Source organism: Pyrgilauda ruficollis, unplaced genomic scaffold, assembly GCF_017590135.1.
Source record: "Pyrgilauda ruficollis isolate IOZ18807 unplaced genomic scaffold, ASM1759013v1 scaffold2, whole genome shotgun sequence".
Lineage (NCBI taxonomy): Eukaryota > Metazoa > Chordata > Aves > Passeriformes > Passeridae > Pyrgilauda > Pyrgilauda ruficollis.
The window spans coordinates 18,107,423-18,122,382 of NW_024519206.1; the positions used below are offsets into that span (position 1 = coordinate 18,107,423).

At 34.8% G+C, this 14,960-nt stretch overlaps 1 protein-coding gene across 1 annotated transcript in view; it reads right to left on the reverse strand.

Annotated features, from left to right (window-relative positions):
• Positions 1-14,960, reverse strand: part of NEK10 (NIMA related kinase 10) — an 88,189-nt gene that overhangs the window by 33,347 nt on the left and 39,882 nt on the right. The window contains 2 exon segments of the mRNA XM_041466231.1: positions 3,410-3,569; positions 6,522-6,592. Coding sequence (XP_041322165.1) covers positions 3,410-3,569; positions 6,522-6,592 — 231 coding nt within the window.

Genomic DNA, 14,960 nt, shown 5'->3' on the forward strand with positions numbered 1-14,960 from the left:
AAAATGAAACGTGTATTCTAGGGACATCATTGATACAAAAATGAAAATAAGCTTAAATTCCCAAAGAACACAGAGAGGCATAGAGAAAGAATGTGACAGAATATACGTGCCTTATGCACAGATCAGAACTACAGAAACTGAGAAAAGGAAGTTGTTCTGACCATCCAGGTAGCCTACCACATCTGCCCATTTTTAATATATTCTCAGAGTAATAAAAGGTACAAATGGCTCATATTTTGTAACATATTCCTAGCTGATGGACTCCAATTATAAAACTTACACTTTCCTCTACCACATTCAAAAGACAGGACTGAACAGAATATTCATCATTCTATATTGTTTTAGGTATATGTATATTTTACATTAAAAATGTGGCAATGAGAGAAAAGGTTAAAACCTTTTAGGATATATACAGTAAATGAAACAATAATGGATGATGCCCATGAAACACATGTTTCCAAAGTAATAAAAGTGACTTATTTTTACCGCTCTCTAAACAGACAAAATACATTTTTCAAATCTATATATTTCAAAAAGCAATCAAATTATTGTTTGGCTATACACTCATCTCTTCAAAGGAAAATATTAGAAAGACAATTCATTAGTTAGATCAACTACTTTTTTGAGACTTATACTTACCTTGGAACAGAGAAAATTCAAATTTGCTACTAGTTTGTTTGGTGACCTTACACCTCTTCCAACCCAGAGGATGAAAATATAATATTGATCACCTTGAAATGAAAGATGCAACATGAATTATTAATGTTAATAAGAAAGAATTATTGTCATTATTCTTAATTCTTTGTGTCTTCTGTAGCATGTATTATGTCAGCAACCTTAATCTTTCAGAACCGAACACACGAACTCTATCAAACTCTGCCACCCCTGTATCTGTTTCTGCTCTAACATAAACAGTTTCTGCTCTAACATAAACAGTTTCTGTGGAAAACTAGGAAATATAGGAATTTGTGTGGGGAGCTGATGATGATTCTTTTTACTGGGATTATTATCAAGTATGGATTTTATGCTATGCTTACCACACAAGGTAATTAATTGTACTTCATCATTTACTGACCTGCCTTCCAACTGCCTATTTACAAACTCTATCAAACACCTGCCACCCCTGTATCTGTTTCTGTTCTAACATAAACAGTTTCTGTGGAAAACTAGGAAATATAGGAATTTGTGTGGGGAGCTGATGATGATTCTTTTTACTGGGATTATTATCAAGTATGGATTTTATGCTATGCTTACCACACAAGGTAATTAATTGTACTTCATCATTTACTGACCTGCCTTCCAACTGCCTATTTACCAGCTACCAAACTGTAGTTTTAAACTACCTATAAAACAAATTCCACTCTGGCTCCAAAGACCTCTGTTCTTCAGTTCCATATACAAGGACAGAGAGTACAGTCCTTATTTCAGAAACATTCACAATATAACACAACTGGGACGAAAAAGGAGGCCACAAGTACGTTTCAGTACAGAAAGTATATAAGATAGCTAGCGTCAACAAAACATTGAACTACATGGCAGAAACACCAAATTCTCTGGCACCATGGAAAAATGACAAATTACTTGGGTGTGGACTTGCTGGGGCCTTGACTAAGATGAATTAGGCTGTCTACATCTCACAGACTTTTTATTTCAGGAGCAGCTGCTTGAAATTCTTCCAAGCACTTTTAGTCAGAATATTGTCTTTTTTTTTTTTTTTTTTCAAAAGGCAAACTTTTCAGGAATAATTATTCTCTTTATTAGTAATCTTTCAACTTTATAAAGTTTTCCTAAATACCGGGAAGAAAGAAACAACGTGGCTCCTTCTGTTTCTAAGCCCTGTAACATGCCTCTGAAATTTGAAAGATCCTAGCCTGATTTATTCTTATTTACAAAAATTTGCAAAGTTAGGTCTCATTACTAAGCCATATTCCCCTCCATTTCTTCAGTGTTCTGGATCTTTGTCAGAATCTTTTGTTCTTTTAATATGCATAATAAAATATCAATTGGAACTAGAACTGCAGTGTTTCCTCCTTGACAAAACTAGCCACTATTGCTGAAAATACACAGGCAATTTTGTAGATAGGTGTATTTTCCAAGTATTTATACAAAATACAACTATTCTATGTAAAGCTATCCATTCTAGCATATCTCACAAATATCTGGGTAGGGCATTCTTTTCTCAAAGACACAATGACTCCAGCGAAATCCCAGATCTAGCATCTTTACATCTATAGCACATTTTTTTGCAAATTTCATCACAGTTGTGCAAGAGAATGACTATACCAAGATACAAAAGATAATGGCATACAACAAGCTTCCAGATCTGTAGGTTAAGAAAATTTAAATTAAAAACACATGGGAAAAGTTGCTTACAATGTTTTAAGTTACAAATCCTACTCTGTGTCTTTCTTTCAGACCAATACCTCTTACATTTTAAAAGGCAGTGATTTTTTACAGTTTGCTGGTAGGTTTTGGCATTCTTTTTACTGAAAAAAAATGGTGTAATATAAATAATGACCTTAGACTGATAGGTTTTCTAGAATATCTGGTCCCAAACATCCTAGTGTTCACCTTCCAAAAATAAGTAACTTGTATCAATAGTTAATATTTTTCCAGGAGTTTTTTGACCTTTTTCCTACGCAGAGGTTCTTTTTACAAGCTACTAAGCCCTGATAAAAGGAATCTAAGAGATGCAATATCTGAACAGACAAGAGTGGCTGTGTAAATTATAACTTTATACTGGAATTATCAGAACAATTTTCAAAGGGCAATTTTGCTACACAAAAACATTGCCCTTGTATTTTTAAATAAATTCTCTGAGATCATATATGATATGTAAACTACTGATGTTCTTCATGAAGAATGCTTAAAATACAGCCTGAAGCAAATGGAAGACCTGTAAGTATTCCTGCAGAACTGTATCAGAGAATTAGAAAACATGAACAAAAACCTTATCAGCATCACTGGTCTGTATTTTGCAATCTGTAATTAAAAATTTTATTCTTGTAGGTTTAATTTTCTAGGTGTCATTGTTTATGAATCATACACAAGATTATCAACTTGTTCCACCCTAATCAAGCGTACATTCTTCTATTCACAAACCACTCACAAGTGTGCCCTAATAATTAAATGTTATCAGATATCATGAAAACTGTAAGAACCTCCATAACAATGCCATTTTCCAACAGAGAATGACATTGGGTTTTAAGATACTGTCATTTTTCCTGCACAATAATGTCCAAAAAATTAATGAATACCTTGTTGTAAATAAATTTAAAAGCCTGCATGGAAAAATGTTACAGGAGGATGGGTCTTTTAATTTTGATTAATTTTCTGCTTTGCTGCACCTTATTTTCTCAGATATGGCAAACAACAATAAGAAAAAATAAAGCCTAATGCATGTACTTACTTGTGATAAAATGGAATATTGATGGCAATAAGTTACTGTATTTCAGTTAGCCTCCATGAAGTACTACTGGATTCATCTCCTCTCCCAATCCAGTTTCTTCTCCAGCTCATAGCCTGTTAGCTTCACGTCAGTCTCTGGGAAAATAATAGAGCAATTTTCTCTGGAAGTAATTTTCAAGCACAAAAACGACAAGAAGGTGACTGGGAACAGTGAGATGGATTAACCAAACAGCTGTTATACCTGACTAGGCTGATCGGTGTCCATGATGAGATTACTGTCTGAGGACAAGGAAAGAGAAATAAATGCTGGGGGTAGCCTTATTTTAGCAAGACTTCTGTTTAACACAATATCCCACAGTATCCAAAGGACTATAAGATAGGAAGATAATTGGTTGAACCTCCTGGCTCAAAGAGATGCCATCAGTAGTACAAAGTCCAGCTGGTGGCTGGAAGTAGCATCTTCCAAGGACTGATGTTGGGTCAGTACTATTTAATGTCTTTATCAATGACCTAGATCATGGGAGAGAGTGCATTCTCCAAAGGTTTGCGAACAATGAATTAATTGCAGGGATACATGGGCAGGGCAGTTGTCAGAGGGACCTGAACCACCTATTCTCAGATCTGATTGCTACCTGCATAATGGGAAGGCATGGCCAGATCCTTCTCAGGGGTACAAAGTGTTAGAGCAAGAGGCAAAAGACATAAGTTGAACCACAGGGAAGTCAGGATAGATCAAAAAATTGTTATTATTACTATTACATTTAATCACAAAGGTAGACAAACACTACAGAGGGCCCAGAGAAGTTGTGAAATCTCCATTCTTCAATGTTATTATTATTACTATTACATTTAATCAAAGGTAGACAAACACTACAGAGGGCCCAGAGAAGTTGTGAAATCTCCATTCTTCAATGCAAAACTGACATAGACAAAAACCTGAGCAGTGAGCAACCACATGTAATTGTATCTGCATTGGGCAGGATGGACTAGACTCTTCCAGGGGTCCCTTCCAATCAAAAATACTTTAACAGGTCTATGTTAAAGGCACCCTAGGTGACTGTTTAGTAATGGTGATAATATATTATTAGTTCTATTTTTAAATCCCCAGAACATTTTGTATGCAGGAAAGCTGCTAGGGACAGTCCTGCATGTACAAAAATAAATGTCTTAAATCTGTTAACTCCAATGAATCTGGTAATTTATTATGATTTCCTTGCACAGTACCATTGACCTGCTAACACAAACATATAACCCAACATTCTCCTTCAAACAAAATGTCATAGAATGACTTATGATTTCTAAAGCAGTTCTTTCTAAGCAAAACAGAACTGACATGCATAGTAGCACTTTTGAAAATGTTTTACAATGCTTGAACTTTTTGATTTTAATATTTTTGTTTAAATTTGCTTAAATGTGTTAATTTCACTAATTTTCATAAATTTAAAAATATTTTTTACTTTAAATTTTGTATTTCTTTTAAAGAGGTGCAAGTTTTCACCCTTAAAAAATACTCTGGGTTGGGGTTTCCTTTTGATTTTTTATTTTAATTCACTGAAACTGGGCAAAAGTTCCAAGACCAATGGGAGCTAGAAGAGATTTTTAGTAAGTCCCATATCCATTTCTCATGCATCTCAAAATTATTTATGACTAAACACCAAGTAGGTTGATGTTCAACTCTGAAGGAATTTGATGACTATGATTCCAGAACTTTCTTTAGTAGCTTAAAGCATTAAAACAGTATTTTAATAATGATACTAAAGAATAGCAATGATAACACTAAATGAAAATTCACATTTGCAACAAAAAGCTTTCAATATTTCTTCAAATCATTATCAAGAAATTATTTTTTTACTTACAACATTCATCTTTGAAATGTGTTCTGTTTTATTCATTTGAAAATAATTACATATTTTCTGTTAATGTTTCCTCATCTATATAACTAAAATCTCATTGTTACTGCTTTTCTTTAATGTTTTTTATTCTTTCTAAATAGCTCACAAAGCATAAGCAAAAACTTAAACATAACAAATCATTTAAGATTTAACCCATAGTAAGAGATATCATTGAAAACAATAGCCCCTCAAAAATTAACAATAACAAAAAAAAACCCACTTTATGCCTCCCACCGTTAGTAAAATATGTAGAAAAATTCTTGTGTAACGTAAAGATTTTAATATTCTCATTAAAATTCATTTCAGAACCTTTTAAACATAAATGTTAGTTCTATTAGCTCCTGTACTCTCCGTTGTTGCCCTCTGTCCACAAGGTCTTTAAGTAACAGAAACCTTTCTGTTCACTAAAACATACTATAAAAACTTTAGTTTATAACCTCACACAAACCTTTCCTTACATTACCTTTTTTGTAATGTGCTTTTTAGAGACAGAATAGAATATCTGAATGAGAAAGTATAAGCATTTGTACTAAGTGGTGGGTATTTTTCTAAAATGGAAAAATCAAGGGAGCTAACTAAATCTCTAATTCACTCCATATTTTGCCTTATACATCACATTATCTCCAGGAAGATATAAACATAGCTAAGAAATTTGTGATGAGTGAGTGTAGCAAGTACAGGCTCATCTTTTCCTCCATTATTTTGTTAGCTCTGCCGCTGCGCTAACAGAATTTATAAGCTAGGGGGAAAACGTATTTCTATCAGTCAAATAAACAGAAAAAGCTGTTTTATGAACATGATCATAAAATGATCTATAAATAACATATTCTAATGGGGCTATTTCCTTGACCACAATCTGCATTTGAAAATTACTCAAATTCTGGATTTTTATTGGGAAAAAAATGATGAGTAGGGAATTAAGTACAGCACTGATATTGTTAAATGTAAATTTCAGTACTGAATATAAAGTCTATACTGGCTAAATGAATGCCCTGACTAGACTGGTATGAGTTTTCCAGTTGCATGTGTGCAGCTGTATTGTATATGTTATTATTAGTGTAAGGAGATAGCTCTGTTTTTCTTTAAATCCAAAGATATTTCCTATTCAGAGACAAATAGTGGCAGTTGCTAAAGTCTGAAAACTGTCACATTATCTCTGCTGGAAGCATACAAAACAAAACCATCTTTACAGCAGGATATTGAAATAAAATGAGTAATTACCTCTTAATGGTAAATGAGACTTTTTCAGAGTACAGTCCTTCTGGCACAGGTTCATACATAGTCCCTACTACCTGAAAAATAATAAAAAAAAATCTACAGTTTGTTGAAGAAAAATACTCCAGTATTTATTTCAGCGTCCAGTATAGTAAGTGTTGTCCCTTGAAACTATCTCATGAGCGTTACATCCTCAGCTCTAACTTGCAGAACAACTTAATTACAACATAATTACACTCAAAAGGTTGCATGTTTCATTTACCAGCCAAATTCTTTAAGGGGAAGTACAATGAATAGATTTTTAATTTCTGCTACACTTCTTCTCACAACACTATGGTTTTATATTTTGTTCACTTGTCTTTTCCGCTCACACTGTCTTTGGACTTACTGGACACAAATGAAGCAAAGCATTTAGAACTGGTTTACAATTATGACATTTCAATAATACAGATTAGAGAACCGATAAGCATGGCACCTCATCTCGTAATTCAGATATCAGAAAGATTTGAATACAACTCCTGTTTTTAGAATGATAGTGAACATAGTTTTGCTATTAATGCAAGTAAATGAACTCAACTGATGTCATTTTCATCTTCTTAAAACTACTGTAATGCATTCCTTGTGAGGATGCAACTTGAGGATGCATTCCTTGTGAGGATGGACACTCAGCAGGCAGACAAATGATAACACAAAAAAAACATTGCAAAGATACATTTAAAGAAAATGGAAGAAGTGGTAACTTCAGCTTTGATGAAGTACAAAACAGCATTTACTTCCTTTGTTCAATTTCCTCAGTGCTTTTCAAGAACCTGGATGATAACAATTTATACTAGTAGGTGTATTCTGATGTTGGAGTTCAAGTCTTAGCAGTAAGTAAAGACCATAGCACAGAATGTGTTTGATTTTTGTTTTTCAAAAATACTTGACTTCTTTCATCTGTAAAATCAACTTGAAAACCAACTTGTTTACCTTTTTCCTTCAACTTAGAATTTAGAGCCACTTTTTCTTCACAATTATAGTACTGATAGCTTTGGTTAAATATCTTATTTTGGTGCTCAGAGGTACTGTGTAAATTCAGTTAATGATGCTAGAGGATATCCTGCTGCTATATACAAAATGCAGATTTTGAAAATATATGGGATGAGGTCTCTAGACAAAAGACAAGATCGATTATGTGAACTTAACAATAGAAAGTCAGAAGAGAGGTCACAGTGCAGGGAAGTGAGAGAGACTGACAGGTCACACTCTTCTGATAAAATTGTCAAGCAAGATTCTTGGGTCAAACCTAATAAGCAATTTTATTTTAATCTTGCTGCTGCTGTTACATAATTACAGAGTGGGTAATAAATATTGTTTTAGGACATAACAGTATTTCTGTAATCACACTGTCTGTGCCACTAATTCATTAGATGTCTTTGTGGAAATTTCCTTTTTGTGTATTAAAAGTGTCCACTAGAGCAAACATTAATACTGCAACCTATATAGATGGTGACTCAATAAGGCAAAGACTCTATCTCATTCAAGTTCTAAGAATGCTCCTAATCAGAAAAAAAAAATCTGAGTTGAATTTTAGTCTTTTGTTCTAAGGATAATTTTCATCCACAGAGAGATCAAGTTAAAAATTATTATTTTACATTATTAAATTATATTAAAATACCAAACTGAGATTATTCAAGCCAAATTTATGTAACTATGCAAAAAGCTGCCACAGAAAGAATAAGCTGAATACAACTGAGAGAGAAACAGAGGCAACCATGACCTGTTTCGGAATATCTTGATTCCGAAAGATTTTTCCAGGGAAAAATCTTGCCTGATGTCCAGAGCAAACAGCAGCCCACCAGCTGGTGACTTGGAAAAATCATACTATGATTTGGAAATCATAGAAAGAACACAGTTCTGACAGGGTTATAGTTTTAGCATGGTTTCACACAAATGCACAGTAGCTGAAAGTTAATGAAGTCATTTGTTCTGTCTATTCATGCTGAAAGATTTCTTGTTCTAAATGCTTATCTAATCCCTCTTTTTTTTATCAAAAGGACTTGTAGCAGTATAGTATTTGATCTTTTTTTCCAGAACAAATGTCTTAGTCAGAAATCTCAGATATTGAGAACATTAGGATGATCAATACCTTAAAAAATACTGTCTCCTGCTTAAGAAGTACTTTAAATTACTGAAGCAATGTTTATTTAATGTGACCATGAAAGTTTTACGGAGAATATAAATCCCCTCCTTATATGATGCTATGCTTTTGTAGCTAATTAGATCTGTAATTTAGATTTTTAAATAGGATTTTCAAATATTATTTATTTACTTTTCAAGGGATGTAGTAAAATCCATCACCATGTTCTACAGGCTTGACTCACCATCTGCTAGTTAGAAATGTGGGTGGGGTACAGTAGTTGTTGACTAGCAAAACAGTTCTGCAGTCAATTTGCATGTTTTGGATCCACAGTGGTAGGGATGCCAAGCAGAGAAAGTACCCCGCTCTTGTTCCTGTACACTGCCACCCCCAAACAGGAGGGTGGTGGGAGTACATATGGTTTGCTTAATTCAGATGACAACTGTGTATAAACTGTCACGGTCTGGTCAAGACCAGAAAGAATATATGGAACCAGCCTTACTCACAAACACTGAGAATTTAAGGCTGTAGCATTAGTATGACTTTTTTATTATTATTTGCAAAGGCAGTACTCATCCTTTAACTTTTAGCTGAAGACAACTCAATTGACTGAAGCCAGACAGCAGTTCTAAAGAAATTTTAACAAAAAGACGACTACATCATAAAATGCATTCAAAACAGAATACAGAAAGGGGGAGCCCCTAAGAAAGTATAAAGATTTTAATTTCCATTGCTCCAAGGGCTGAGCTTACTGCCACTAAACAGCAGTAGCGATGCTATTAACCACAGCTACTAGAAGTGGCAGCATTTAATTCTTGCAGCTAACATATTCAAGATAATATTTCTACTTTTCATCTAAGTTTGCAAATCACTGGTGATTTCCAACTTACATATTCAAGCTGAAAAAGCTTACTCCAGCATCATTATATTAACTGTAAGAGAGTCCTTCACTAAACAAATGTCCATAGCAAATGCAAGACTAAATTCTTTTAAATTAAAGACAGAATTATATCCACAGAATAATCATTCAAATTCTCAGCATCCTTTAACAGACAATTTTATAATTGTTTCTTAGAAAGTTCAACATACTAGCACTGCTTTTATTCTTAATAATAGAATCTTCTATGACCATGGCCTCAAAATGAGCCACTGCTTAATCCAAATAGTTGTTTTTCCTTCTGAACTCCTTTTAAATTAATTTTAATTAATTTAACTAAACTAATTAATCAGTTATTTTACATACAGAAGTGGTTTCCCATACTACACCACATTTATAATTAGGAGTTAAAAAAAAAAAACAATAATAACCAAATCTTGTCAGTACAGTGCTACTTCTAAAACATCAAACACATTAACACATTTAACCAAACAACCTCTACATGGCCTTGGAGACAGTTTTGCCATCAAGTTTTCATTTATAATTTTGCTTACTGATGTTATTTTACCATTGTTTTTTTTTGTAAGAACACTTTAAACAGAGATTTAAATAGACTGTATCTAAGTTTGCTACATTTGCACTACCACACAGCTATATGAAAGATGACTATCCTCCCTATATTAGCTCATGTCCACATTAGTTATTAGTGGACAGAAGTGCCAAAATTAAAAAAGAAGTCCTACATTTGGAGAGGGAGGAAAAGAGGAGATGAGGGAATGATGTTTTCAAAACAGCATTAATTCTCTAGAGCCTCTGAAGCTTCTAAAGAATGTTATCAATACTTTCAGGCTGACTTTACATGGGACAAAACCAGCGGAGATTTCCCAAGCTGCACAGAACTTCAAAGAGCCACTCATGACTTATCTTGGTGCAGTGTTCACTGGTGCTTCCAACAGGTGTAGGAACACACCGGCACAGGGCATCCTGCAGTAGAAGGAGCACTTTTAAATGAGACTTGGTTTCAACTGGACAGTTAGGAATTCATGAAAACAGCAGTGATCCTTCAAGACTGACTCCCAGAGAAGGTGGTGGTTACAATGAAAGGCTAAACAAAGAATCATCTGCCAGTGTTGAGGATTTTAACAATGACAGTTATTGCTTTTAGTCTTTAACATAACTTCAATTCATTACTTAAACTTCGATGAAGAATTCCAGTAGTAGGTATTAGCTATACAAATACTCATGCGTAGAAACCATAACTGTTTCAGGAAACAATCCAAGCTGAAAATAGCTGCAAAGTAGCAAGAATCCAATATGCTTATCCCATACATCCTTACTTAAGGATAGTGATTTTTTTCCCACTGTTGGAGACAGGACAGTAGGAGAGATAGTAGACAAGCTTGCCATACATTGATTAATGGGGTTTTTTTTGTTCCTTTGGTCCCAAATGCTAAGAGTCTCTGCAGCTTCTATTAACTTCAGGTAAGTCGATATCTTTGTTAAACTACCTATATAATAACACTCGCTTGCAATGGATAGCCTTACTACTTGCTGGCAGGACTTAACAAAGCAAAGCAGAGAAAAGAATTTTCACAATCTTTGTACCTATGACTGCCATAATTCACTATAAAAATGAAACCTGCTGTTCCCTGGCCCAAATAAAGAGGGATTTATCCAGTAGCATCTTGCAAGTCACCAGAGGTAAAAGCCACGCAACCTCTCATTTCCATATTTGACTGTTAGAATGAAGGAAAAAAATCTATATACATAAGTTAGAATATCTTCCTTTTCAATTCATGTCTATTTTTTCAGAAAAGCTCTGTAGTGAGGATGTGTTACACAGGGAAAGGCGAGCAGAAGATTACGCGATGTCACGGAAAGCTGCACCTGCAAGACTCCCTTCTCCCTTAATCTCCTGAGATAAGCGAAGACTGCAACCTCCCTAACTCTGGTAGCGTTTCTCTCCTTACTAACCGTAAAACAGTATAAGCCGACCCCCTTTGACATAGAGTAGCACCCTAGAGTATATAACCCCATGAGATGAGACAATAAACGCCTTTTGACCGTCCACCATATTGGTGTCAGCATTGTGTCTTTGGCCCAGGCGAGCGGAAGATTACGCGATGTCACGGAAAGCTGCAGCTGCAAGACTCCCTTCTCCCTTAATCTCCTGAGATAAGCGAAGAATGCCACCTCCCTAACTCTAGTAGCTTTTCTCTCCTTATTAACCGTAAAACAGTATAAGCCGACCCCCTTTGACATAGAGTAGCACCCTAGAGTATATAACCCCACGAGATGAAACAATAAACGCCTTTTGACCGTCCACCATATTGGTGTCAGCATTGTGTCTTTGGCCCGAGTGACCCTGGTGAGTTTGAGTTGCCGGGCTGCTCATCGAAACCAGGTCGCCTTGCCTTGCATCAGAAGGCAACAAAGCTCCAAGACCACAAATTTCAGTGCAAAGAATGAGAAAATGCTTGTATTTGGACACGATTTCTAGGTTTCTACAAACCCATCTGTATTTAATCAACACTACTGCAGGATAATATGTGAGTATTTGGAGACTACTGCAAAAAAACCCTACATGTACTCTAGAATCAGTTCTCTGAGTCACAGAAAGAGAGGGGAATAATGCAAGGAAAAAAAAAAAAAAAAAGAAGAAGAAGCACCACCAACATAAACCCAAAACAAAAAAAAATAGAAAAGCAGTTGCTGCATGTCACAATTTTTCTCTGGATAGTTTGCTGCAAGCTACAGATACACACTCATTACCATAGCTTCATAATTACCACTAAAACCAATGGAAGAAGAAACAGGAGCCACAAAACTGACAGTTTGAATAAAGAGGTCCTGTGAATATTGCTGAAAGCTATTTGCATTTCTCACCCACATAAAGAATTCAACACAAGCCTTTTGGGGATATTCTGTCTATCCCTTGAGTGATGAAGCAGGAACAGGATTTTCAATCACTAGTTAAACTTCTACCTTCATAGTTTTTTATTTTGAAATGGAAAAAGTACGGCAAAGTAAGTCTATAATAATTTATCATGTTGTTGTCTAACTTGCTACCATTTTTCTCCATACAAATTATGTTAAATATTTTCTGGGAAAAAAATATACACAATTTCTTATTCACAAAAGACATTTTTGCAGACATCCTAAACTTCTACTGACACTCAGAGAAAAATTCATCACTTATTCATCAGTTCCACCAAGTTTTAAAATGTACAGGGGTAGGGAAGAAATTTACTATCTTCAGATGGCAATTATACAATGTGATAAATCCTCATGCCACTAGGTGGGGAATTTAATTTTAAAACGGGTGAAGTCAGCTAAGAGAGGCCACTTTCATGTGTATAATTGCTCTCTCATCAATGTAATCTCAGCATTTTCATTTCCTAGTCCAACCATTGCCTGCCTCTGCCCAGAAGGGTCTGCTATATTCATATAATTTCTTCTATAGAGAGGCCAAACCAATCCACAGCCAGGGACAGGCCACTAATAACTGTAGGATAGGGCAGGCATTATGCAGTCTGCTGTATGTTTTTACTAATATCTTCAAAAAAACCACCTGGTTTGATGTGGAAGGATGCTTTTCACTGCAAATAGTTGTAAATTTGTGTAGTCTGTCTCAATCTCAAACGTTAATGACCATTGAGAAATGTGTAAATACAAGATCCCAGTAATAAACCAGCGTAAATTTCAGTTACACTGCTCTTGATCAACAATTTAGAAAACTCACTAACTTACTGCTCCCTTTTAACACAATTCACTACCTCTCTGTTTGAAATAGTCAGGAAGTTTCATAATTTACTTTCTTGGGTTTTTTATTTTATACTTTTGAAAATAAAGATATGGACATCCACTTAACATTCAGCAACAGATTTGTATTTCTTTGAATTTACAAACCTTCAAGCTTTTATGTGTGCCAACTTTATACAGTATTGCTTAGTGATGCCAAACATACTAAATTTGAAAAATAACTTATGGTCCCTATCACTGTAATAAGACATTTTTCCAGAACACATGAAAAACTGTGCCACCAACTCACTTCTAATTCACCCTTGCCTTGCCACATATGAATATAAATCAAATGACATTTTTTAAAGGTTTATTCTATTGTTCTTTACTCCTATTGCTCTGTAAAACAAAAGCAAAGAAACAAATACCTTCTTCATACCTAAATCATTAAATACCCAAGGCAAAAGCATGTTCAGAGCTCAAGGTTCTCTTCCCAATTCCTAAGTGCAAAGAGGCACAAAGAGTAGTAGAAAAAACTACTTTTTTCCCCCATCAAAAATTTAGACCACATATGAAACTGTGAAGACCGTAACAGCCTCATGTGAAGTTGTTTAGGCTGTATCTTTTTAAGCCAGCTCAGTTCTCTAATGTAGCTCATCTTTATATGTTTACAGAAATGCTTGTATTTGCCCTGGAGTATGGCTGGTTTAGGTTTGGGTGGTCGTTGTCACAATTGGATTTTTTGTCTTGAATAATTTAATTGACGCAGTTTATATCAAAGCCTCAGAAACACCTGGTACTGGCAGAAGTTTGGGAGGTTTTTTCTATGGAAGAGAGATACTAAATAGAACTGCCAAGGAGTCAACTTTAGAAATATAAAATCAGCTTTCACTGAAACACAGCTTTCAGTTTTACCCTTCGCTCATAATGCTGAACTGAAACTCTCTTTTACCGTTACTAAGAAAAATAAAGTCAATCAAAATATAACTATACAAGAAAATGGATAAAAAACTTCAGCATACCTATTACCAGTTGCTCTTTCTGGGCATAAAGCCTATATAAAAAGCTGCTGAAAGGAGCAGAAGAATATTATTTTCAGGACTTGTTTTTACACTCAGAAGACCAGCAAGTTATATTCAACGACTACACATTCTCCCATCTTTGAACTCTGTACCTTTTCTGCAAGAGTGTACATTTCTGGCAGACAGATCTGTTTTTTGTGGCAACTTTATACTTTCACTGCTTTTACACATATGAACTTCTAGTGCTAGAGAAAACAAATGCTAAATCTCAGCCCTTTCTGAATTTCATAGAGCAATGCAGCTCATTGCACAAGTATCTCCTTAAAAACTATTTTTAAAATTGAAAGATATATTTCACAGATGTTCCCTGATTATGCTTCCCAACGGACATCCATATCTAATGCTCCCATGTCTGAATACACAGAAATCAGCATCCTCAAACAAGCCCCAGGTATGGCAATTGTGTACTTGCTAAGACTCCACTTGCTAGGACATATTGGCTTAAGTATCAATAGCAGGTAGAGCAAAAAAATAATTCTCATAATGTAAAATGTCATAGGTTGAAAGCATGGGAGACATCAATATGGTAACTTCCTGAATATGTGGCTTTGCCAGAAACAGTGTTACTAATCCAATCTGTGCCTAATTTGGCATTGTGGAACAACAAATTCAACAACAACAAAAAA